Genomic DNA, 27359 nt, shown 5'->3' on the forward strand with positions numbered 1-27359 from the left:
ATTCACAAAGTGACCATATCACATATGACAGTGTTGGGTGCCTAATAAATTCCTCATGATAGGAATTTAGTTAGTCCCTTTACTACAAGAACTTTTATTTCTCTTTGATCACTTCTTTTCTACTCACATGGTTGTTTTCTTTGATCACTGTCCCCTTTTTTATTGGGGCATGATCTTTCACCAAACCTGGAGTTCACTTCTTTTGATACTGGCCCAAGACTAACATGAAGTGATGTTTCAGGTCCTGTTTCACCCAGGCTGCTGATTTAACTGGTGAAGGAGGGAGGTCCTTAGAAGTGGAAGAATGTACATTGGGACTCATGTGCCAGACCAGCAGACTTAGAAGGCATGGCCGCTGGAGTTTTCTTCCTACTATTTTGAAGTGATGATCTGTCCTGGGGTCACAGACGGCCATGAAAAAAATTTGTTAAATAAAAATTAACCACTGCCAGACTCAAATGATTGCTGACATTGTCGGGCTTAGAGTAAGTTTTAAGTATTTGCAATTTGAGATTTTAAACAAAAGTCAGGCTTTAAATAGAAAGAAGAAAATAATCCCCCCGCCAAAAAAAAATTCATAAAATTCAGAGATTTCCAGGGTGTGGAAGACAGTATTCCCAATTCAGAATGGAGCTCTCAAGTATCTTGGAATTTGAGGTTAGAAGGGACCCTGAAGGTCACTCATTTAGACCTCTCAGCATCAGAATTCCCCTTAAAGCCTCCTCAGCAGGTGGCCAACCCCCATATCTGCCTGAATGCTTCCAGAACAGGCTAGTCCAATCCTTTGTTGGACAGCTCTGATGGTCCTTCCTTAGGTCAGTGATGGGCACCGAAGGAAGAAGAAGAAGAAAAAAGACAACAATTGTCCTATTTAGTAAAACAAAACAAAGAGAAAAGAAAACAAAACCCTTTTGTCTGAGAGGTATAGGGATATTTCCATGGTGCAGCTTTAAAGTACTCAGGAATGTGTAGGGTTAAAGGAAAAAAAAAAAATCAAAACAAAACAGCCACAGTCAGCTGACGGGTATTCCTGAACTCTCTCTTCCAAATACCGATACCCACTCTCACACTAGCCTGCCAAGATTCCACTCGGCAGCTGGTCCCCAGTCGCATCTCTTCAGCTGGCTTCCCAAGCCAGCCTCCCAGGGGCATCTGCTAACGATGATGCACGTACACAAATATTTGTTAACGACCATAGGTTTGGGAAGGTGTTAGTCACGGGCAGAGTCTTACCCTCCGCGGGAGAATAGAGAGGCCGCTTCAGCCCTGTGCTTTCCCCTGCTGTCAGCGGATTGCTTGCTCTGAGTCTAACCCTCTAACCCTTGGGAGTCAGTGCAGAGCCTTGGCTGATGTGAGCTGCGCATCATGCCGAAATGGAAGCGCCTGCTAAGGCACTGGCTCAAGTGGCTAATCTAAAGAGAAAGTATTTGGGGGGAAGACATCTTGGTTGCACCCCTTACCGCACCTTGATTAATTGCTTCCAACTCCGGGTTGCTTCCAGGGACCGGCACATTGTTCTCTTCTCATTTGTTAAATTTTTTCCTGCACAGATCAAGCAAAAGTAGATAATCTGCCTGAAGACTTAGTACGTAGTGCTGAAGATGGTAAATATCTTTATGTGTCTGCATGTCTGTTTGTGTACTAAGTTTCTGGGATGGTTCGGGCAGTCACTGGGATGCAGCTGTTGGATAAATAGAAGAACGTCATTTGCCAGTACGCAGCCGATAGCGCCTAAGTTATGAAAGCATTCTGACTTGCTGCATTTAATACTGCCTACGTTCTTAGAGCTCCTGCTGGTGTGGCGTGAGGATCTCGGGAGAGACAATCGGCAAGCTAGGGTTTCTATAAATAGGAAATCATATTTCTGTGGGTACGAGCTAATCTTTGTTACTTTGACTTGCAGAACTCTCTGAAGGTGGAAGAAGTTGAGTGGGATCCTGGGTTAAATTATTCTTGTATTTGATTCTGTCATCGCAGCATTTAGATTGCTCTGGGCACAACTGATAGTTCTTAACTTCAAAGGAAAGGGCCCCAGGATGAGGGTAGGGAAACCTGCCTCTGATTATCAATGAGTATGGAATGAGGGTGAGATTAATTGGTTTCAAATATTAAGGGGCCGGAAGCTCTTGGAGCATGTCATCAGGTCATGTATTACTTTTGTTATAAATTAACTGTATAATGGAGGCCTGGTGGGGGAAGGGTAGAAGTGAGTCTCATTCTTACAGTTCAGGACTTAAGCAAATGCATGATTTTTATTTGCCAACAGTTGTTAATTTCTGTAAGCTGCTCTTGGTATAATCATTAAAATATGTACTTACTATGCAAAATACAGAACAAGAGCTTGGAGGTAATTTTTTTTCTCTTAACTTTTGTGTTAGGTTTCCTCGTTTTATATTTACAACCACCTTGTTGAAACAAACGAGAAAATAATTTTAGTTTTTATTCTGAAGGTCAGAGAAATAAGCTGACCTTTTCACGATTGTGCAGCTTTTCAGTCAGTGAAGGAGCAGGGCATGGCAAGTTGCGTGCTCCTGGCCCCGGTGTTGCTTCTGTGTCCAGGCTGTGCTTGAGCAGCTGACAGGAAAGCAAGCTCGGGTCTTCTGGGCTGCGTCTTAGATTTTTTTTAATCGAACAGAAGATTGTAAAGAAGCTAACGAAGGGTTGAACTGAGACTCGACCAGGTGAAAACCTGTCAGATAATTCTGCAGCTTCAGTTGTGAAACGAGAGCATTTGAGTTTTGCTTTCATGTCTGTTTAACCCTTAATTGAAATGGTATTTCTTCTCAATGTTACTCTTCTGGGTAGATCAGAAAGCGGACCAGGAGCCAGATACAAATGAGTGTGTACCAGGAAGTGAGTAGCAGGACATTTCTCATAAATGACTAAATGTTTCATTCTGCATAACATTAAATATACTAATGAGCTAATCTATTAACACCACAGCACCTATTATCACTATATTTCTGAAGCTTGCCAAAAAAACTATTTCATTCTGATAAGGGCATATTAAAAACTGTTTACTGCTGCCTATGCCAAAGGAATGTGCTTTCACTAAAGGAGAGTTGTATATCTTAAGTTTACGTATATTGTTATTGATTTTATTAACTTCTCCTACTCTGTTCTTTGAATCTTTGCTCAAAATCGAATGGGTACATTTTTAGAGTTCCCTTTTATGTTGCATTATAGTTGTGCATTTCAGGCCTCTTTAACTTTTACACAGCAGGAGTCATAAAGCAATTTATTGCTTATCTGGATCCCCTAAACGAAACATGCTTTGACAGTTCATGACCAGTATGGTTGGCTACATCTCCCTGAATGTCTATAAAAGTAAATTTTGTTGTGTTAAGGGTTTAAATTCTGAGGTTCTAAAGTGGTTCTGAACAGTAAATTCTCAATCTTTTTTTTAAAAAAGTGAACATTTGAATCTAAACAAAATAAATATATACCTTTACTGCTAATGTCCATCAACTAATTTATATCCACCAGAGGACAGTTTTTCAGTATTAAGATTATTCTGCATAGGTATGACCACTGCCTTAAGGGCAAATTATATCTTTAAAGTGGTTCTCTGGGGGCTGACACAGCATACAGACAGGCTTGCATGACTGTTACCTCCCCTCTTTCATAAATGTAGACACTGGACAATGTCTACATTCGTCTACAATGTAGACAATGAAGCAAATGCTACCCAGGCCTGCCCCTGGGCCCACAGTATTTTGTATAATAGCCCCCGCCCCCAACAGCCTTTGGAGAAGCTAATGGGCCTCCAGAGGAGAGCCTCTCAGCGGAGGAGCCAGCTGATGGAGCAACAAAGTGCTGATACTGGGAATCACTAAGGCTAGCTTGAAATCTGAGATGTGAGGTCTTCCTGAAGGCCCTGAGCTCTGGCACATGACTTGACAAATTCTCAGGAGCTGCCTAGGAAGGAAGGCAATACAGGCCTGGCTCTGAGCTGCGGCTCTGTCTGGCGGCTGCAGACAAGGCGAGTTTCTGCCTGAAGATGTTCATGGAGAAAGAGACCTTTCCTGTTTCCTTTGAACTGGGATGCGCCTAGGTTTGGGCATCTGATTTTAGGTTGCTGTTTGTTTAATGTTTTGTCTGAGGCATGGATATATGCATCTATATCTCTTGTCTTCATTCATGGCTTAATAGATCAATTGTGTGCTGTAATGTAGGTAAATTCATTTCTTATCCATTTTAAAAAATTAATTATTAGTGACTTTTCATTAGTAAATAACATATTTTTACCATAAGACAAAATGAATGTATGATTAAAAATAAATAACTGAAGCTCATAAATATGAATTTTTTTTTTATATTTGAGTAGTGGGTGTAACCGAATCTGACCTATTTATATTATCCAGCAACAAAATGATGCAACAAAATGGCTTTTATAATCTTATTGTACCATACACAGGACATGACCTAATCTTGAGTTGTTTCCACTGTAACTTACTTAAAAGTACACACATACACACACATGTACACACACACACACTGACGTGTACACAGATACACAAATGCAAATGCGCCCACACATACATGTACATGTACACACACATTAACTTCACGTGAAATGGCACAGTGAATATTCTAACGAGACACTGTGAATGGATTTGGTGTATGTATTTACCTTTGTGAGCCTCAACCCAGGAGAGAACTGATGGGAATAAGCATAAATTCAACATATGTAGCTCAGTTTTGTTTTTCCTTCATTATATTTCTTTCAACAAAGATGAGATTAGCTCATGTTTAAGGTTAAACTTGTACCTTTTGAGTTGTGAAGAGAAATGCGATTTGATTCATATCTATTTCCTGATGGCAATTTAAAGGATAAAGCCAAATTAACATATTTGTATTTGTGTTCAAGACATAATTTGAAGATGAGGTATCAGAAATATTAGTATTTTAAAAATACTTATACAGCATACTAGCATACACCAGGTACTGTAGAATTCCTTGAAATAGAAACTCTTTCATTGTAAGAGCTATTACCAACCATAACAAAAGCTTATATATTGTGCTTCATGTACAAAAGAAGATAATAGCTTTCTGGAGATATGCAAATTAGGATTCAAGCTCACCCTTTAATTAGGCCTTCTTTTCATATACCATTGTATATAAAAGAAGTCATGGGCTATCTTTTCTTAGTCAATTAGCAGAGTATATTAACTTGGACTGTTTAAACCTGGCCCTGTTATACTGGAAACTCTTTGCTATCTAAATATATTTTTAAATGAGTGTGTGTGTGTGTGTGTGTATGTGTGTGTATGTGTGTGTATGTGTGTGTGTGATACAGGGTCTCTCTGTGAAGCCCTAGCTGACCTGGAAGCTAACATGTAGACCAGACTGTCCTCAGCTCACAAAAATTCTCCAGAGCCTGGGTCTCAAGAGTAGGGATTAAGGGCATGCACCACCACACTTGACTAAAACAATTTATTTTAACATTATAGTCTTTCACAGTTCTGGCTCAGTACCACCATCAGATCCAGGTGTGATGTGGGTGTCACACATAGACACATAAACACACACACAGAGAATAGGAATTTTCATAATCACTAAGTGAACAAACCCAGTCTTAGGCATTCCATAGCCAAGGATCCTTACAGTTAAGTTGTGAACAATTTTTTTTTTTTTTTTACTGTGCAAATGAAATAGTTTTTCAGCTTGCAGCATGTTAGAAATGTAATGGATCTTGGTGGGGCAGGGAGATGAACCAGTACGTGACAGCACTTGAGGTTCAAAGCTATGATTTGGAAAAAAAAATGAGTAAAATCAGTTTATATTGACAGGCAGGGGTCCCTTTGACACTGTGGTCAGTCTCATTTTGAATCCCAGACTGGCCCAGGATGGCTTCAAACCTACAGTGATTCTCTTGCCTCAGCCACTCCCGTTTCAGGGATTATAGGCCCGAGCCATCATGCTTGGTAAATAATAGAATTCAAGACCAACATGAGTTGAAAGGAACTAGTAGTTTTGTTGTTTGTTTGTTTGTTTGTTTGTTTTCATTTGGTATTTGGTTCAACTCCCTTTGAATTCTCTCTGTGTGTATAACTTACACAAATTGCATGTCTCTTACCTTATGATCCTTTGCATGCAAACTACTACATGTTTAATCTTCATGTCAAACACCATTCATACATGAAAGCTAAGTGTGTTTTCAGCTCGTGCCTACGGTCTGGTGGTTGTGAGTAATTCTGAAATCGAAATGCTACTCTCTAGTTTCCACAGTGCCTTCACTGCCTGATAATCAGTTTTCCCACCCTGAAAAACTCAAAAGGATGAGCAAGTCCGTTCCAGCATTTCTTCAAGATGAGGCAAGTTCATGTTTTGAACCTTTGGGGAAATGGAGCCTGATGCATGTTTTTTTTTATCTCCCACCATTGGGCTGTCTGTACTTGACTGTGGCTTAGACCAGAGAGGTCTGTGGGGCTGGCTCTTGCCTCCCAAGTCAATGGAAGCAGTGTTGCTGATCCAGGGACAGGGCAAGGCATGTCTCATTTCACTCAAACAGTAGCTATCTGGCCAATGAAGTCAGACTTCATAGATTTGGAAATGTGAAACTTTTGTTTCAAAGTAGATACAAAATAGAACATCTGGGGAGAAATACGCTGCATAAATTAACTGTGGATCTGGTTTGTAAAAGCTTGGTCTAGGAGGTGTGGCTACTCCCAAAGCACTTGTTAAAATAACAAAGTAATTACGATACAAACTTCCAAGAGAATCTACCAGGTTCCATGGACTTTACATTTATTATTTCATCTAGTTCTCCAGTGAGCATGGGCCATTATCCCCAAATATTACAGGTGAGAAAACAAAATCTTTTTTGTTTTTGTGGAGTTAAGGTAGCCTGGCACAGTCAGACTGGAGACTGGAGACCAGATCTGACTGCCAGGCTGCTGAGCGCTATGCCCGTACCCTGTAAGAACGCAGCTAGGCTCTACAGTTCATCACATACAGAACATGTACTGGGACTCAATGCTTGTTAATTTCCAAACACCCAGCAACTAAAACAAGTAGATCTAAGACTTTGCCCTGAGATCTTTTGACTTAGAAAGATCCCAGTTTGTTGCTGTCACACAGTTAGAAGCCTGTGGTCTGTGCTCAGACATCTCCAGTTCTGGCTATAAAGCTAAATTGCTGTATTACCAGGAACAGAGAAATTCTTTAGTTTCAGTGTGTCTGGTTTTGAGTATCTGTTCTATGAGGTTGTTGGGACTGAGTGAGCTAATGCAGAGAAGACACACAAAATGGAACGTAGTGAACACTCAGTAAAGGTTAGCGTCTGTGATTCTAGGTTTTGCCCTGGTTTCTGAAGGGGAAATGAAAGGCTTTATACTCAAGCCAATTTTCTTAGAAGACAGGATATGAGCAACGTTCTAAGTAAGATCTAAGTAACACCCCACTCCCACCGTGTGTACCCTTCTGTCCACTAGGAACTTTGGGTGAATTGCACCTGCAAATATTTAGTCCTTATAGATGTTTAAGAGACCCTTACCACAGTTTGGGGAAAAAGATCACTCATTTTTGTGGGGAGAACCAACTCTTTAGCTGGATGCCAGCCAGTATAAACTCCACACAATTTCTGTGTGTGGTTTTCGACCTTCGGAGATCTGCTCTGGCTTGGGTGGTCATAGGAGTGAAACATATGATTTAAGAGGTGAATTATACCAGTAATTTTTTTTGAAGTTTCTCCTTCAGTTTAACCTGCTGCCTCAGCCCCTAGCCGGACATTTGGTTTTGTATATCAGAGACACTGGAATGAAACTGTATCACTTTACCTTTCAAAGGATGTAGCTTGAACTGGATATTAAAGGGTTCAGTGATGAAATCAGTTCTTGCTCCTTTGTCAGCTGTCCCTTTGAAACGTAGTCACATTTGTTGAGTGCTAGCTATGTGAAAAATGCTGTTCCAAGTCATCAAGACAGGACTCCGTCCTCCCAATAACTTATTAATGATCTGCTATGCTAGGTAGAAGATAGAATGTGTTTCTGATAGAGGGGGATGTATTGTTTAGTATGTGGAAAGAAAATATAACATCAGAGATATTTAAAAGGTATGGATTTAAAAAAAATCTTCGAGACAAGATTACTTTCTTTCCCATGTAAGTCATTAATTTATTTTCCTTTAACTCCTTCTTCATTAATCTGCATTATAATCGGTATCCAGATATTGATGTGTAATTGCATGGTCCTGGAATACGCTGGCATGAACTAACTATTCTTCCATAACCTAGGAGCCACTGCACTGCTCCATATGTCCTGTAATCCCCAAAAGAAATTCGTGCTGAATAATAAACTTTATAAGAAAACATTCAACAAACTTTTAGGATGAATCCAATTGAATTTGTCATTGCTGTTTTTCTTTCTGGTTCCAGGGAGATGTTCTTTGGGACATATTTAAAATAAGTATTCTCTCTCTTTTTAATTTTCAAAGAAATATGCTGAAATCTAGTGAATGGATAATTTAATATACTTTTCTAAAGCAACAAAAGGATAGGTACAACAGCACTGTAGGGTTACATAAGGGATGCTTTACATTACAAAACACAAACTTTAGTTAAAACAGGTCAGACCAGTTTTTGTTATTCCTAGTTCAATAGTATCTTAAGTAAAAATTCTGATTTTTAAGAAAGCCAAAGCTAAAATAAGAATGGAAATAACTAAACAGAGTAGTTTATGATTTGATAGTATTTCATGGTGTTTTATTTTATGATATATATTTATTATATGTGATATATATATATTCGCTAGGAATCACGGCTATATTAAAAACGTGACAAGAAAGCTCATAGCAGTGCTGTCTTCCACAGCATCTGCAGGCCACACCGTGGTGAAAAGATCACTACGTTCTTCTCTCAAGACACTCACCCCTTAGGTGAGGCCCACTGCAGACCAGGACCACTCTGTCCCGAATGCCCAGCAATTAGCACCAGCAGCCATTGCCCTCGGGGAACGTCACAGATCAGTGTGTAACAAGATATCATCCTCTCCTGAACATAGACTCTAGCTCATTCCAAACTTAAAATATATTCTGACCTTGCCTCGTTCCAAATTTAAACATTGTGGATGTGATGTGATGTTTTGTAGAGTGATGACAGAGAAACAGATACAGCATCAGAGAGCAGCTACCAGCTCAGGCGATACAAGAAGAGCCCCAGCTCGTTAACCAATCTTAGCAGCTCCTCTGGCATGACGTCCTTGTCCTCTGTATGTAAACAAAAGCTCCATGTTAATCTCTCTCTGCTGCTCTAAACCCTGCCGTTCTGTGCCACTGCTCACTGTAAAGTGCCCTTTTGTCTTAGCTCTAAAACTCAGTCATTTTCTTTAATTTGCAATTAGCTTCTGGCTAGCTATATCTTCCAGTTCTCATAGAAAGTGGGGATTCGTGTACATTATAAATTATATATTAAAAAAAAAACCTTTTGGATGTGCTTTAAAGTTTTAAATTGGCAACAAGATGACCCACTCAGTTTTTCTGTGCACAAACAGGGTAGCTATTACAGAGCCTGCTTATCTCAGCCTTGCCTTTACATACCACTTGCAGGCACAGAGATGAACCTATCTTTTAAACGAGCCTCTTGGAACTTGGGTTGAGGATGGGACAGTAATTCCTTGCCTTCTGGAAGGACCCAGAGAGGTCTTTTAAATGGAAAGCTCCTGAAGTACAGCTGTTCAGATTTGATGAAAGTGAACATGGTTATATGGAATTTCTCTCACAACTCAACGTAGCTCTGTGTGCATGTAGTGTTAGTATTGAAATATACATATGGAATCTCATTGTCATAGATTTATTTAAACATTTTTCAACCATCCATACACATTCATAGAGCTCACCAGCTATGCTAGACAAATGACACCATGCTTCAATTCTTACTAGCCTTGTATTTCTGAAGCCCTTTAAAAAATCTATTTAGATTGATTTCTACCCCTCCCCCGATAATCTATGCTTTGGGAAGACTTTAAGTTCCCTTCATCAATCATCTATAGTCTACCCTTCCTGAACTCTGAAAGTGCATGGCTCAGCAAGCATTCTCCCAGATTCGGAGGATGAGAAACAAGGTAAAATGCCTTTTCAGTGTCATGGAATTTTAAGCCATGAGTCACTATTGTGTGCCTGGAGTCTCTCACAGTCTTTTTTTTTTTTTTTTTTAACTTTTTAAACACTAAGCATGGCTAACAATGAATGCCACCGAGCATAAAAGCACCCTGTTTTGAAAAACACTAGCATCTAAGTAACTTTTAATTGCACCACTGCCTGTCATTTAGGAACAGCTTAGAATAAATCTTAGTCATACGCATCATGCCAAATGGCCTGGGTTGGTCTTACCTTCTGTCGTATTAAATTAGCTGCTTCTGTACCCGTGCTGGGAAAGTCATGCCAAGCAGGGACTACGGCCGAGATGCTTGCCCTGGGGTGTCAGAAATGAGACGCAGACAAAACCCTGCCTGTTTCTGATGCCTCCAGGTGAGTGGCAGTGTGATGAGCGTTTACAGTGGAGACTTTGGCAACCTAGAGGTAAAAGGAAGCGTTCAGTTTGCACTCGACTACATGGAGTCCCTGCAGGAGCTGCACGTTTTCGTGGCCCAGTGTAAGGACTTAGCAGCCGCGGATGTGAAAAAGCAGCGCTCAGACCCGTGAGTACAGACCTGGGGGGGTGGGGGGGCTCACCTGTTTTTTTTTTTCCACCCTTAGTTTTCAGATAATCTGGTCGGAATCAAAGTGCTCTAAGAGAGGGTTTATGCATGATTGTGTTTAAAGGGGTCTTTGAAAAGTTGGTTACTTTATAAATCCATACGCCACACAGTCAGTTATAAAAAAATACAAAGAAGAACCAAATATTTCAGTTTAGGGGGCTTTGGAGGGCCATCTTGTCCTGGTTTGTTTGTTTGTTTGTTTGTTTTGTTTTGTTTTGTTTTTTCATTTTCCAGATGAGAGACAAGGATTAGAGACAAGCAGGCCATAAGCGTGCAGTCAGAGAGCAGCAAAATCCAGAATAAAGCCAAAACTCTGCTCCTTCTGGAAGCCTTTCAACACTTCTAAAGTTAGAGGCACAAAGAACAGACTTCCTAATGCTCATTGTTGTGAAAATATTCACTTCTTAATAATAGGGTAGTTGCCTTATCGAAATTATGTCCTACAAAGCCAGGTGCAGTGGTGCACATCTGTAACCCCAGCCTTCAGGAGGCTGAGGCTGGAGGATGGTGAGTTGGAAGCCAGCTTCCGCTCTACAGGGAGACCCCTGTCTCAAAGCAAATGAACAATCAATGAGGTTAAGTCTTCCCTCGCATGCATGATTGCATGTAAGTTCATTTGAAGGTTGTTATATTTTTCACTTGACCTTTGAAGAAGTCTGATTTGTGACCATTTTTTTTTTTCTGGATCAGTTCCAGTTCTTTTTTCTTTATTCTTATTTTTTTTTATTTTACTTTTTTTTTTTTTTTTTAAAGCAACGTATGGTTTTATTACAGAGTAGCGTGGATAATCGCATTCATTCCGAATATAACTCACTAAAAGTTAGGAGGTATGCATATCTCTCAGATGGTGAAAAGTTCCCCTTTTCTTTCTTTTTGAACATTTATTTTTACTTTTACATTCATTTTACTTTTTGGGTGTTTTGCTTGCATGCGTGTGAATGAGCCAAGTGGGAGCCTGGTGCCTGCAGAGGCCAGAAGAGGGAATCCGATCCCTTAGAACTAATCTGAAAAATGGTTGTGAGCTGCCACATGGGTGCGGGGAGCCAAGCCAAATCCTCTGTGAGAGCCAAAGTGCTCCTAACCACTGAGCCATTTCCCTAGCCCTGTTTCTTATTTTTAAAAATAGTTTTTATTTATTCTTTGACAATTTCATATATGCATACAGTGTATTTTCAGCTTATTCTGTCCTCCCCATCCCCTTCTCTTGTCTCTTTCCCACTGCCGCTAGGATCTTTCCTTCTTTATCCCAACATGTCACCTTCCTACTTTCATGTGTTTCTTAAAAACAAAACAAAATGTGAGCTTAATTGGGGTTGTTTGCACGTTTATGAGCTTTTACCATATTTCATCGTGGGTTATTTACCAGTGGCTACGCCCCTGAAGAAAAATAACTTTTCCTTCCCCAACGTTATCAGCTGCCAATAGCTCCTCAGTTAGGGGTGAGGCCTCATATAGCCCTTTCTCATGCCTATTCTGGGATGTCAATGTTCTCCACAGCTGCTGTGAGTTCATGAGTGTAATTCCATGTCACATACAGGAAAGTGTTTCACAGCACTCTTCTTCATCCTCCAGCTCTTATATTCTTTCTACCCTTCTTCCCTCAATGTTCCCTGAGCTTGGGGTGGGGGTGGGGGCGAGGTGATTAATATAAATGACCTGTTTAGGCAGGCAGGAAACCTCAGAAGTCACTTGTTCCCAGCATCTTGATCACAAATAAGTCTCTGCAATAATTCCCACTGCGAAAAGAAGCTTCTCTGAACAAGACTAAGGGCAGCACTGGTCCGTGGACATAAACACAAGTATTTAGAAGGCAGTTTGATAACATGCTCATTTAGGGAAATGACTATAGTAAGTTCCCCTGTGACTGCCCCCACATGGGCTTTTGAACAAGTCTACAGCACCCGGTTCTGAATTACGTGCTGTGGAACAGACCTCCACTCCCATCAGAAAGTGGTTGGTTTTACCATTATAAAACTGATGGCACTATTGCATCAGTGGGCCAGTTTTGCCTGGTAGGTCAGTATTGTACCATGCAGGGTATGCTACTGGTAAGATAACTGATGACTTTTTCTCCTGGTGGCTTACATGGCACCTTCCGCCCCTGGGAAAGCTAGCCAGCAGAGTAAACTTCCAGGTCTCCTTCATGCCCTGCCACCAAAGTGTGGGGTGACTTTAGGCGGTTAGGTCTTCGTCTGTGGTTCTAGTGGCTATCCAAAAACAGTGGCAGGAGCCTGTATCATTCAGAGGTGTGGCTCTGGAACCTCTCTGTCCGATTTATATCATTCACATCTGGCAGAGGGATTTTTCACTTAATAACTTGTGGCTTCTAGGGGTTGGGGTATCGTTAACCCTTGTGGCATCGTCGAACTCCCTTTAAGTTTTCCTTTAAAATAATTTTACAAAGCAGTGGATATTCATAAGGCTTTCCATATCCACGAGACTTTTCATACACCCCTAATTTTGGTTAGCCCTCTCCCCACTCTGTCCTCTCTCTTTCTTTCTTTGTACATGCGTGTATTGTATATAGATGTGTGTGAGTGGCGTGTATGTGCACTAATGCCAGAGCATACATGTGGTGGTCGGAGGGTAAACCTGATGATTTTGAGGAATCTGTTTTCTCCTTCCACCTTGTTTTGAGGCAGGGTTTTTCTTGTTGATTCTGCTGCTTCACACATACTCCAGGGAAAGTGGCCTGTGAGTTCCTAGGGGATTCTCCTGTCTCTCCCTCCCAAATAATTTCGGAAGTGCTGGGATTATAGGCGGATGCTCACTGTCCAGTTCAGCTTTTATGTAACTTCTGGGGAGCCAAATTCAGGTCATCAGGTTCACAACGGAACAACTTCCTTGGACCTCCCTTTTCTGACTCCCTGACCCCTGCTCCCACACACACACAACAGAGCTTCATTGACCTCCTCTGTTGGTTTTATAACAAATCACAATCACCAAAGCTTTTTCTAAACAGAAAACAAAAGAATTAAGCATTATACTAGAAGTCAGTTGCCTACTTCCCCTCACACACCACACTAGGAAAGCCAATGGAAAATAATAAATTCTGGGCCGGAAAGATGGCTCAGAGATTAAGAGCACTGGCTGTTCTGCCAGAGGTCCTGAGTTCAATTCCCAGTGACCACATGGTGGCTCATAACCATCTAGAATGAGAACTGGTACCCTCTGCTGACATGCAGGCATACATGTAAGCAAAACATTGTATTCATAATAAAATAAATAAATAAATAAATTTTATTTTCTGGGTCGTGGTGGCACAGACCAGTATTCCCAGCACTCAGGGAGGCAGAGGCAGGTGAATCTCTGTGAATCTGAGACCAGCCTGGTCTACAAAGCAAGTCTAGGACACTCAAGGCTACATAGAGAAATCCTGTCTCAAAATCCAAACCAAACAAACAAAAGGGGAAAAAAAACCCAACTAAACAAAATTAATTGAAGACTGGGGTGGTGGCTCACACCTATAATCCAAGCACTTAAGAAATAGATACAAGAGTCTGAAGCCTCTTCAGTTTGAGGCCTGTTTGAGCTCTATTAAGCAGCCTAAATTTAAAGTTAAAAAATAAATTTCCACTGAAAAGTTTTAAAACAACGTTAAATGATCTATTCTACTAAAAATCTCTTAATCCGGTTGAACATTTAAAAATATAACTGTGTAGACAGGAACGTTTCTTTCTTACTGCTTTATCAGCACTACAAAATAGTTTTTGCTCCAGTTTTCGATGTATTTTAAAAGGTAGATATGAAAAACATCACGTTTATATTCTCTGATTTTCATGTCTACCTGCATTTCCTTTTTAGATATGTAAAGACCTATCTGTTACCAGACAAAGGCAAAATGGGCAAGAAGAAAACACTCGTGGTGAAGAAGACCCTGAATCCTGTGTACAACGAGATATTGCGGGTATTTCTAAATTCTGTCCGGGGATAAAGCTTTGGTGGCGACCTGAGCATTGAAATAGCCATGCCTGCTTGGATGGGGTCTGTTCTGAAAATATGAGCACCCACAGGCTCAACTCTCATCATCTTTGTTCCAGTCCCAGCGTGTTCCTTTCAGCAACTCAGCACAAGTTCATCTTCTCGTACTCCCACATTTCCTGTTCCTTCGGGCTGGAAGGGATTTCCTCCCGAGTCTTCCTTTACTGTGTCTAAAGCTTCTCTTAAATCCTTCTCCCTTGGCAAGTGGAATTTCTCTGGTGTCAGCTGCCTCCATAAGCTTGCTTATTGTCGTAGGCTAGACCAACACTCGGTCCTTGAGCCTCGACACGAAGTGTCAAGTTCCCCGAGAGCAAGGGCTAATCCTTGCTCTCGGGGAACTGTGAATCTTTGGGCAAATAACTGTAGCGCACCTTGGATCTGAGAAATGAGGATAATGGTAATTTTTTGAGTCTGTAGAGGGGAAATAATGATACTCACCTACCCCCTGTCACGAATCACAGACTAGACATTAAATGAGTTAATGCCTCCACACACTGATATGCAGCACTGCGTTTAGGGTAGGGGATGCTACAAAAAATTTGGAAAGATGGATGGCGCATGGGCTGAACATGGACAAGTTGGCTAGGTCACGTAACCTACATTCTTTTTCTGCCTGCACGCGAGGTCATGTGACAGCCGTCATGATTAACAAATCACATGAAGGTGAAAATAAAAGGTGTTTGCTCATCATCTGTTTCTGAAAACTATTTGACAATCCTCCAGGAAAAGTGGAAGAAGCAGTGAAGTAACCCGGTCAGGCAGCCATGGCTGAATTAGCCATTGTGGATTCATGACATGTCCCAGGACCCTAGCTATTTCTGGATCAGCTGCCTCAACACTGTACTCAGGAAAAGCCAGCTAATTTAAATTCAGGGAGTGGTAGGTCTGACATAACCAAATGGACCTTGAAGTAATAAGTCACAAAGCCAAATGGAGAGTATTTTTAGATTGGAAGTACTATTATTCCTTCCATGATTATATATAATCAAGGATTGACTTAATTTGAGATGAAAAACTGTTAGGGCACCAAGTCATTTCTACCTAACTGCATGAGGCTGGCAAAACAAATTTTCTTTTTTAAGAAAAAAAAATTTTTTTTTAACCTGATAATTCAGGTCTGTTTGCTGGGCCATTTAGTGTATGGAGACTGTACCTTGTGCTTGATTTTTCTGTGAACCTGAAACTGTTTTAAATAATGAAGTCTAGCTGGATATGGAGGTGCCCACCTATAATCTGAGTATGTGGAGAGGAGGTAAGAGGTATGCAATGCTATTTTCGCCTGCGTAGAAAGTTGTGTAAGCAAGGTCTTGAATGATATCTTAAAAAAAAAAAAAGGAAAAAATAAAGACCTTGAATTAGGTAGAAAAACAAGATTCGAGTTGTGTTTTTAGACTGAACCTGACTGTATGCTCTATCTAGTGTAAAAGCCTCCAGCACAGGTTGAATAATGGACTTTGGTTTTTAGAATGTTATTTCCAGCTGTGGTATCTGAGCCAAGGTTTGCCTTTTCCAGCAGAGGGGAAGGCATCGGCTTTCGTAAAAGATGAAGTTTTTAGCTCTTTGAAATCAGACACGTACAGTAATATGCCTTTGCAAGCCGTTTGAGACCCGAAACCAACCAGATGAGAAATTCGGATCCACACAGCTGACTTTTCATCTCTGTCAGAACGTTGGCATCAGGTAATGGTAGTCATCGTTTTAATTTTCTTTTCTTCTCCTCAGTATAAAATCGAAAGGCAGCTCTTAAGGACACAGAAGTTGAACCTGTCCGTTTGGCACCGAGATACGTTCAAGCGCAACAGCTTTCTGGGAGAGGTGGAACTTGACTTGGAATCATGGGATTGGGAGAGCAAACAGAACAAAGAGCTGAAATGGTACCCGCTGAAGAGGAAGGTGGGTTCAGATTTTTTCTTTGTGTGGTGGCTTGGTGCGGGATCTAGCACACAGGGAAGAGCCTGGCTGTGTTTATGACACGGTGCCAGTGTGGAACTTGGGATCATTTGAAGCTGCGATTGAATTTACGTTATACATTTGGTAAAAGAGAGTTTTTAAAAAATGTACAGAGAACTCAAATAATTCAATGCGAATAAACGCTTGACTTCAGTCTCAAGAAGGTCGTTCAAGTGTTGCAGTCCTTTGAAATCGGAGATAGACTTTTAGCCTACTTTATGGTCAGATTGTCCCTTAAGGAGCATGTGTCTTGTTCTGCTTAGAGACAGCATCTTATTACTTATCCAAGGCTTGCCTGGAACTTGCCCGTTAGCCTAAGAGAGCCTCAAATTCATGATCCTCCCAGCTTAGTCCCACTTGATACCATTATGAGCCTGCTCCGCCGTGTTCAACTTCCAATATTCGTTCTGACTGAATTAATCTATTTGTACTTAATATAATTATTGACATGTTTGGATAAAAATCTAATGTCTTGATATATGTATTATTTTTATTTCTATAATTGCTTCTTTGATACTTAAGCAATTATCTTATAAACCTCTTTTCTATTAACACAGAAGCCATAGTTTCTATTTATTTATTTATTTATTTATTTTCATTAGCAATATTTATCCTTGAATTAGAAGTGCCTACCGGGGTTGGAGCCCCGGCTCAGTGGTACAGCTCTTGCCTAGCATGCACAAGGCCCTGGTTTGATCCCCAGCACAGGAATGCAAATGTGTCTAATCCAGATTAGGGCTTCTCACATCCAGACCACAGGAAGAATCAAAAGCATTTTACTCCACTTAACTCACATCCTCATCTTTTCTGGTATCTACAGTCACATTGTAATCACCTGTGTATTTAAACTCCCACGTGGTAACACTTTAGCTCAGAAGCTTTCATTTGGGTTTGACCATGTTCACTTCCTGTTTCTCCTTACTGCTTCATCATGTCTTCCACCCAAGTCCTCACAAAGCCCAGTTCTAACTGGCTTCCAAGATCTGATGAGATTGGACACACTCCGGGTGGAATGGCCGTAGACCCCTTCCTGTATCTTTCCGGGGATACTTTTTGTTCCAGAGGCTTCCCTTGACTTTTGCTTCCCGTGGTTATCGACTGGCAAGCCAATAAGCCTTTCTGGCTTTCCTTGCTTCATGATATCCTTTTCACATTTATCTCTGGAGGATATTTTTGTTCAGTTGTGAGGTTGAAAATGATCCTGTAAACACTTTTAAAATGTCGTTCTGTTGTAGCTTGGCTTCTGTAATTTATATTGGAAAGCTGCCTATTCTTTTTTTTTTTAACCTTTAGAAAGTTTTGTCTTTGTTTTTTTCTTTCAGATTTGAGGCCGTTATGTCTCTTGACTTTTGGCAACTTTATTATAGTGAGCGTTAGTGTCGTTTTCAATCTTTTCTCCGTCTGGGGTTCACTGAGCTTCCTGAGGGAACTTGAACAGAACCAGACTTGAAGCAGAAACCAGGAAGAAATGCTGCTTAAGCCCTGGCTCACTCCTCCAGGGCCTTTACTAGCACACCTAGGCCCACCTGCCTGCAGATGGTACTCCCCACAAGAGCTGGGCCCTCCTATAACAATCATCGATCAAAAATAAACAGATAAACAATCCTCACAGATGTGGGCACAGGACAGTCCATTCAAGGCAATTCTTAGCTTGAGCCGCCCCTTTCCCAAGTGATTCTAGGTCTGTGTCCATCTGACAATAAAGGGCAAGCAGCATCCATCCTTGGCTTCTACTTCAAGTTCCCACTCTGCTGAAATCCCTGCCCTGCCTTGACTTTCCTCAGTGATGGATCACACCTGTAAAAGGAAATAAAACCTCTCACCACCAAGCTGCTTTTCAGAGAGTAGGAAAAAAACAAACAAACACACACACACACACATACACACATGAGCAGCGTCCACAGAATATTTTCTGAGTATGTTGCGAGGTCGTCAGAGGCAGGTAACCTTTTTTCTTAGTTATAAAAAATAATTGGGAAGCTTGGATGCAGAGGAATAGCTGAATTTGGAGCATATAAGTGATCCGTGTTCCCAGACATGGGACAGACATGTGCTGTGGCAGAGTATTCACTAACAGAACAGAGAAACATCTGTTTCTTACAGCTGGTAACATTCCTTTATTTTTCAGACAGCACCAGTTGCGCTTGAGACAGAAAACAGAGGTGAAATGAAGCTAGCCCTCCAGTACGTGCCAGAGCCAAGCCCTGGTATGAAATGACTGTGTCTTTAGATCCAAACCCTCTACTCATCTCTTCGCCTTCCAGAGATAACTGCGTTCTGTTACATTTTCAAAGACAAATAATTATATAGACCAAAGGAATCAATTCAGTTATAAACTAAAAAAAAAAAAAATCATTATTTTTCTTATGGTAGGAAATACACAATCCCTATGTCTCGATCATTTAGTTATATTTACACTGTGATAGAGCAGATTCCCAGAGCTTTGCTCATCTTGCCCCATTAAACAGCACTGTACCCGTTAAACAGCAGCTCCGGTTTCCCAACCCCAGAGCTTAAAAAATACCAATACTTCCCATTTCTATGAGGAAACTTTTTGTTTTTGTTTTTCGCAGCCCTTATATTGTCCTTTGTTTTGCCTTCCACTTGGTCCCTAAAAATGTTCGTGTTTGTACCGTGTAAATAGGCTTTGCTGTAGTGAGAATCTGGGCCTATTGACAATACTGTGATAAGGAAGAAACTTGAGTGTTTCTTTTCCAGGTGGGAATTAAAAGGATTCATAGAAAGTCCCCAAGACATAGGAGCTCCTTGATCCTCCCTTCTTAGTCTCATTAGGAGATAAAGCTTTCTTTCTGTTTTGATTCCTGATCACAGCCTGGACACTGGAGCCTTAGGTCTCCAGCCAGTTCAACAAGCCCGAAAAACTGGCAGGAAATGCTTGTCAGACCCTGCCAACATCTCATTTCCCAGGCAGATTGCCCTTGAGAAATATTGTACTTGAAGTCAGTAGCTGCAAAACTCACATGTTCAGTAACCAAGCTGTAAAGCTACCGAGGAAAAGAATGATGGCTGGGGAAGGCACAGGTTGAATGAGTAAAAGACATTCTACCCTAAAGAGGAGGAGGAGGAGAAGGAGGAGGAGGAGGAGGAGGAAGAGGAAGAGGAAGAAGAGGAAGAAGAGGAAGAGGAAGAGGAGGAACAGACAAACTATATCTTTAAGCCAAATTGCAGCCCAAGCCTTGTCCTATAACTTGTAGATCTTTTTGCATATAACTTTGTGTCCTGTCACTTGAGGTCAATATGCACAGAAGTGTCATTTCTGCTTTTCCCCCACTGTGACTCGGTGGTGAGGGCTGAGGGAATTATCTGTTGCTATGTTCCTTCCTCTTCTGAGTTTTTACTCCCATAGATACTTCTCCCTATATTTTTCTTCTCTTCTTCAACCTAAGTCTTAGATGGGAGACTCAGCTCCACAAAGCTTTTCCTGACTAAGTTAGCACTCACTGAGCACATCATTTTCTAGAGCACTGTGGTAATAGCTTGACATTTACACTATGTTTCATTTTTTGTGCTTTTATTTGAATTAATTATAGTTAATTCATTTCTCCTGTATAACCATATAAATTCCCAAGCATCATTGTTGTATTCCTTGTATGTGTACGTGTGTATCTACACACACACACACACACACTCTCCTAAGTATGAGGATTTTATAGATACAGCTATAGATCAGTGAGTGTGGTTTAGATGACTGGACTGAGCCACCCAGAAGACTCTGATAGTGTTCCTCTGCTTATGTGCAAGCAACTTCAGATTAAGCCAACTTCCTGGAAATTATCTATGGTACTAACGATCATGCATGTGTATCCAACAACCCTGTTACACGGGTAAGGAGATTGAACATGGGGGAGGGGGCTATAAAAAGAAGCCAGTATCTTAGTTTAGTTACTTTACATTCAAAGCTGCCTTTAAAATTTCTTACAGCTCACCAGTTCTCGCTGGCAATTGTATTTGAAGGGGTTATTCATTGTCTTGAGAAGTTTCGAATATAACTGTAAACAGATGAACCATCTCCTCCATGTCTGACCAAGTGAAATCACCAAAGAAGCGCAAACCCTCTGTACCTGGAAGCAGTATGAATGCTCCCACTCTCCAGAATTCTTTTTTTTTTTTTTTTTTTTTTTTTGGTTTTTAATTAGTTCTTTGAGAATTTTATGAAGTGTGACTGGATCACATTCACCTTTCCCCCAGCTCTCCCCAGAGCCATCCTCCACTTTCCTACCAAACTTCTTTGTGTCCTTACTTTTCTTTTTTCCCCCTCATGTACAATGTGTGCTGTCCACATACTCTTCCTGACTGCGTGGCCTTCTAACCTCCACAGTGTGGTCAATCCAGCAGAGCCCACATCCTTAAGAGTGACTCTCTCTCCATGAGCACCTTTCTGTTGCCACTAGCTCCTATATTTATAGAGCTAGCCAACTTTGGGACATTCGAGTAAGAAGCATACAGCTGGCCGTCCATAAGCTTAGTCAACTTAATGCCATCACACATTAGCTTGCTTCCTTGTGCTACTCTGTATGCAAGGTGTCGTTTTTTTCCAACACATTGATTTTCCTTGTTCAATTCCAGGCAAAAAGCTTCCTACAACCGGAGAAGTCCACATCTGGGTGAAGGAATGCCTTGACCTCCCACTGCTGAGGGGGAGCCACCTAAATTCTTTCGTTAAATGGTAACGTTCATGACTTGACTTTGTGTAGCTCTCCTGTGGCCTTGTCTTTGCTGGCTGGTGCCAATTCTCTGTATCAGTGATGCTGACACTCATCGGTTATAGAGTATTAGAGACATCAAACTGTAAGAGTCTATGGCATCAACTCCCAAAGCTTTATTTGGTTTTAAAATCAAACATAAAGAAATCATGTCTAATGAAGCTAGATATTTCAAACTTATATGTAGAATGTCTTATGGGGTACCTCTGTTGCTAAGGGAATTTCTAGTACAAAACAGCTGTTTTGGTTAGGGTTTCTATTGCTGAGACAAAACACTGTGACCAAAAAGCAAGTTGGGGACCAAAGGGGGTTTATTTGGCTTACATTTTCCTGTTCCTGTTCATCATCGAAGGAAGTGAGGACAGGAACAGAGGCAGGGCGGAAACCTGGAGGCATGAGCTGATGCTGAGGCCATGGTGGGGTGCTGCTTAATGCCTCGCTCCCCATGGCTTACTCAGCTTGCTTTCTGACAGAGCCCAGTGCCACAAACCCAGGGATGGCGCTATCTACAATGGGCAGGGCCTTCTCTCATCAGTCACTAACAAAGACAGTGCCTTACAGCTGGATCTCCTGGAGGCATTTTCTCAGCTGAGGTCCCCTCCTTTCAGATGACCCTAGCTTGTGTCAAGCTGACATAAGATTAGCCAACACCAAAATGTTAATGCTGGATGTCACACTATGTGGCTCCTTATTGAACCAGGGAGGGTTTCTGTTTGCCAAGTTTGTTTGTGGGTTATGTTTTTTGCCTATTTGCATCAGATTGCACTTAAATTTGAGAGTGATTTGGCAAAGAAAGTCCCAACCAGGAGTTAGCGCCTAAGACACTTTGAGCTTCCAGACAGCAAGCTTTCCTATCCGTTGTACATATATAAATGACTGACATCTAGTAAACAATGGCTAAGTGGATACTGGTGCAGCCTCCTAGCTCCAATTCTACCCATAGAGCTGCTACTAGAAGATAAGTCATACTATGTAGGACAATGTGACACAGATTTGAGTGTCTATCACATGGCATTGTTTCTTACATACACACACACGGAGTAGCTGTTATCTGATAAGGTGATTCAGTTCAGGCCAGCCTCTTACATTTTCAGACTTTCTTGTCACGCTAAGTTAGGGTTCACTTAATTGTTACCACGAATGAGACACCTGTGGTTGCAAAATTGTCAAATTATTTATTTTCAAAGTCAAATCTAGCCCAATGGAGGGATTTCTCTTTTTTCAATTTTGTCTGACAATAATTCCTTAGATTGACAATCAGGAATACACTGAAGTTCTGAATTTTTAAATCATTGGTTTCAGGAAACATTAACCAACAAGGCTCAAATCACAACAAAACTTCTAACATATAAAAATAATTTTGGGGGGCATATGAATTTTACCATTATGATCACGTGGCATATTTTCTATATTTTATCTATTTTCCTTACTGATATTTATTATACCTATGGGTTAATCTGCACAAGTTATCTTTTATATTTATAGGGTACACCGTTTTTTCTTTTTTTACGTTTCAGTTATCCCCTAACTGACACATATTCATTGCACACAGTGCTAGATTATATAAGGACATTTTCATACAAGTATACAGCGTACTTCCAGCTTTCCCTCCCTCTCAACTCTCCCTTTTTCTGTTTATTCCCTTTATTTTGTAGACATTTATGCTTTTATTTTTACCTCTCCCCCCACCACTGTATGTGATAGTTTGTGTTTTTCTGAGTCTGACAATTCATCATTCGGCATGACTATCTCCAGTTCATCTGTGCTAAATTCCAAGAGAGTTTGTTAAAGTTAATTTTATAAAACTGGGTTTCTCTCGTAATCCTGCTATCACACCAATAATTGAGACTCTCCTATATTAGTTTAATAAGTTTCACAACACAACAACTGAGCAGTTATTAATCTATTCTTAAACTTCTAAGCTAATTTGGCTTCCTCCCAGCCTACGTCCTCGAGATACTTGCACTTTGTAGCTCTCCCGCCCCAGCTCCCCTCTCTGACATCTCCTGGACCTCTCTCACAGCTGAATCCCCTACTTCCTCCTCTAACTCCTCCTCCCCTGGCTGGCAGGAAGTCCAGCCCTATTCTCTCCCCTGCTCTGTGACTGGCTGTAAACTGCATTTTTGGCATATCGGGGGACAGTTGGGGAGCAGTGTTTATACAACATTGAGACAGGAGAGTCTCAGAACAAGCATTGCACACAGATGTGGGGGTATAAAAATGAGCATTTGAATTTCACAGTAACCTATGTCTACAACAATCCCCTAGAAATTCCACCACATTAGTACTTACTATCAACTGAATCATGTGTGTTGCATGCTACTAAATTCTAATGCGAATCTTACACAGTCACCATCACCATTCCTGGAGCTGAGTGACTTTCCTGGAATTCGTAGTCAGTAAGTCTCAGAGTCGGGCTGCAAATCCAGTTTGGCTGTTTCTGTGCCCACTCTTTCCAGCACCACCACGCGTCTTTCCCTGACTTTTACTAAACTACCAGCTGGGTGTCTCCAACATGCTCTGTGGTGTGCACGTGTGTGTGTGTGAGTATATGTGTCTGTCTGTCTGTGTTACGTGATGCATGTCAAAGCCAGAGGACTGCAGTCCATTTCCCCTGAGACACGGTCTCTCACTGGCCTGGCGCTCAGCAATTAGGCTATTTTGTGTGGCTACGGAGACTCAGGAATTCTTCTGTTTCTCTCTAATCCCCAGTACTTGGATTAGATGAGCACACCACCCTGTTCAGCTTTTTGGTGTGGAGTCTGGTGCTAGAACTCAGGTCCTCATGCTTGCCAAAGCACTTCTCTGACAGAGCTGTCTTCCTAGAAGGGCTTTATTTGTTTTGTTTTTTTGTTTTTCTTTTAAAGACTCAATTCAACCTTCCTACCTCAGCCTGATAGGTGCTTGGATGATGGGTGTGAGACACCACACTCGGCTTCCATACTTTCCCCCTCCATTGCCTATCTGATAGCTGTGCTGAGGTGTGTCGACAGCGTAAATGTTCACTTTCTTAACTAAAACCCCCTCACATTACTTTCTCTTTTTATAGTACCATCCTTCCAGATACCAGTAGGAAAAGTCGCCAGAAGACTAGAGCTGTAGGGAAAACCACCAACCCCGTCTTCAACCATACCATGGTGTACGACGGGTTCAGGCCTGAAGATCTGACAGAAGCCTGTGTAGAACTCACAGTCTGGGACCATTACAAACTAACCAACCAGTTTCTGGGAGGGCTCCGGATCGGCTTTGGAACAGGTGACATTTTTACAAGTTTAATTCTCTATGAGCCAAACTCCCCAGGAGATGCTGAAGTCCCTGGGGGTAATGCAACCATTGAGAGAAAGGCCATTAGCGTTCCAAGGGTTCTGGGTTAGAAGGACCAGCACAGCTCAGGGTCTGTCCTTGCAGAACTTAAGCTTCCGCTGGAAGGTTCCAAAATCCAGACCTTGAAAGTTCTGACTTCATGGACCAATACTCTTACCTGGTGCCGCTAATGAGCTCTGTGCAGCAGGTCCAAGTCAGCCTGCGTGTGTCTCTTTGAGTGCCCGGCTCAAGAGAGTTAAACAGTGACAAGACGTGTGGTGCCAACCTTTCGAAGATGGTTGAGCAAGCTAGGAAGGTTCGTGTCTTCCCACATGTAACACTTATGGCCACGGGTCTCCCTTGAACAATTGTAGTGACTACCTTTTCATTACTGTGTTACATGCTTTATTTACATTAATACATTTAATTTTTAATAACAGTTCCATGAGGCAATTAGTAATAGTCCCAAGGGAACCAACACTGCATAATAATAACACCATAATAAATAAATAATGGTTAATGACAGAAGCAAACTCTAAAATTGACCCTTCCAGGCAAAAAAGCTTTAGTCGGTATTCCTAAGGGTTCCTCTAGTGTCATCTCTAACTCAATACATAATTCACCAAATTCCTCCATGCCCCTAAGAAATTATCGTCCAGCTTTCACATTCGTGTGAAGATCAGTCATGTGGGAGTCATGACGATTAAGAAAATGAAGCCACTTGGGTAGCAAACAGTTCTTCCTTAAGCCCTGGATGTGCTTTCCAGCCGTATGCGAACTCTCCCTTGTCTTCCATGCTGGTTATAATTAGGGGATGACTAACCCCCCTTTCCTCGCCTGCCTAGTGGAAACGTGAATGAAAATGTGAACCTTTCTTTCAGGCAAGAGCTATGGGACGGAAGTAGAGTGGATGGATTCTACCTCTGAGGAAGTTGCTCTCTGGGAGAAGATGGTCAATTCTCCCAACACTTGGGTTGAAGCAACACTGCCCCTCAGGATGCTTCTGATCGCCAAGATTTCCAAGTGAGCCTCGTCGGCCCGTTCCACCACCGGTCACTCCCGAGGTGGATCTGAGCTTGAGAGTCCTGACTGCGTGGACAAATGTCCTCCCCCACTGTCACTAGTGACTACTCAGCAAGCATGCCCAAGTTAATCTGCATGCATTTCTTCGACTGCACGGCTCAAGATAGTTAAACAGGGACAGGAGGTATGTGCGATGTAAGGCCCAGTAAGATGTGCGATGCCACCGTTCAAGAAGATTGTTGAACAAGCTAGGAAAACGGAGCCGTCGCTTCCACACCAAAGAAACATGTTTCACCCCACAGACTTGTGTTGCTGTTCAGGCCTGCCATTCAGTTGTTAAAATGCTCGCTGGGCCTCTAAATAGGAAGGTTGCCGGCCAAGTGACAACGGGATGGGTTGGAGAGAGAACAGCAGCAGTGATGACGGAGAACTACATAATAGGACAACTATTTACTTGGTAACCTTTAATAAAACATCGAATTCCATCCTAGGGCAGTAAGACTGACTTCACTGCCCATAAATCTGCCTTGGGAACACCCCGCCCCCTCGCCAGCACACCATCTCAGTCTCAAATGGACTTTGGTGCCACCTACTGGCTGCATGTGGAATTCAGCTCTTGGCTTATTTTTGCTTAATTTGTGCTAAAACGGATGATGGCAAGTCTGTATTTTATAAGAGTTTGCTAAAACATTGCACATAATTGATGTTTTTCTTATAATTTTAGTGTGTGGAAACAGCATAAAATTAGTCACCGATATGCTTTGCTGCAAAGATTTAATTAGCATATAAATTGTTCAATTTAATTGTATGTATGATTTTCATAAGGTATTTTGTAAAAACACTTCAAGATTTAATTAGCATATAAATTGTTCAATTTAATTGTATGTATGATTTTCATAAGGTATTTTGTAAAAACACTTATAATAAATTATCATGATTTAAATTGTACCGTGGGCTAGCCTGACTTCTTAGATTAAAAAATACATTGCATTAGGAATCCTAATATGTAAATTCTCTAATATTGCTGATTTCTTTAGGGTCTTCAGTGCAACTCTCAGCATTATTTCATCAAACTGAACATCTTTGCTTATTATAAAAAGCAAGACTTTTATTTTAAAAATACTTGTTGAGAAGCTTGAAAAATAAGTCAGCATTAGTTGTCGAAGGTAAAGTAATGTTTCTTCTTAACAATTTCCACGGAGACTTCTTTCAGTCAGTTTTGATACAGGAAACATTACTCTACCTTAAGACCCCAAACACCATTTTGATTTCTCAAAACAAGCTCTGATTTAATGTAGATTTCAGGAGGTCTGGATAATGGATGAACAGAAATCTTATAAAGTTGCATCATATGCGTCATCAAAACCAAGAAGGAAAACATGTGGTTCTTACCTATAACCCTTGATTTAGGAGACTGAGGCAGGAGAAATGTTGTAAGTTTGAGGCCAGCCGGTGCTACGTGGTGAGACTGGTGCAAAACAAAACACAAACAAATTAAATAAATAAAAATAAAAGCCTACCAGGTTTTTCACCTCTTTTCCCAAACAAATACTGTAGCCCTGAGTCCGCTAGTTAGTGAGCTAACAGAGCCACCGGTCGGATGGTGTGCTAGAATACAGTGTTACTGCAAGCCCTGCTCTGATTGGGCCACAGTCACAGTGTGGTCACTTCCCAGCATCCC

At 41.3% G+C, this 27359-nt stretch overlaps 1 protein-coding gene across 39 annotated transcripts in view; it reads left to right on the top strand.

The window, feature by feature from the left end:
- Positions 1-26626, top strand: part of Sytl2 (synaptotagmin like 2) — a 107463-nt gene extending 80837 nt beyond the window's left edge. For 11 of the 39 annotated variants that reach the window (XM_021644075.2, XM_060367507.1, XM_060367517.1 and 8 more), the window contains exons 10-20: positions 1551-1604; positions 2806-2853; positions 6223-6317; positions 9090-9209; positions 10468-10637; positions 14502-14604; positions 16401-16571; positions 18757-18835; positions 21216-21315; positions 24402-24607; positions 25537-26626. In XM_021644075.2, coding sequence (XP_021499750.1) covers positions 1551-1604; positions 2806-2853; positions 6223-6317; positions 9090-9209; positions 10468-10637; positions 14502-14604; positions 16401-16571; positions 18757-18835; positions 21216-21315; positions 24402-24607; positions 25537-25682 — 1292 coding nt within the window. In that variant the 3' untranslated portion in view covers positions 25683-26626. Of the gene's footprint in view, positions 1-1081; positions 1167-1200; positions 1605-1636; positions 1871-2805; positions 2854-3911; positions 4055-6222; positions 6318-9089; positions 9210-10467; positions 10638-14501; positions 14605-16400; positions 16572-18756; positions 18836-21215; positions 21316-24401; positions 24608-25536 lie in introns of those variants that run through there. The other 28 variants (XM_060367509.1, XM_060367519.1, XM_060367538.1 and 25 more) reach the window with 17 other exon arrangements.
- The last annotated feature ends 733 nt before the right edge of the window (positions 26627-27359 follow it).

The sequence above is a fragment of the Meriones unguiculatus genome, chromosome 14, assembly GCF_030254825.1.
Source record: "Meriones unguiculatus strain TT.TT164.6M chromosome 14, Bangor_MerUng_6.1, whole genome shotgun sequence".
Classification (NCBI taxonomy): Eukaryota; Metazoa; Chordata; class Mammalia; order Rodentia; family Muridae; genus Meriones; species Meriones unguiculatus.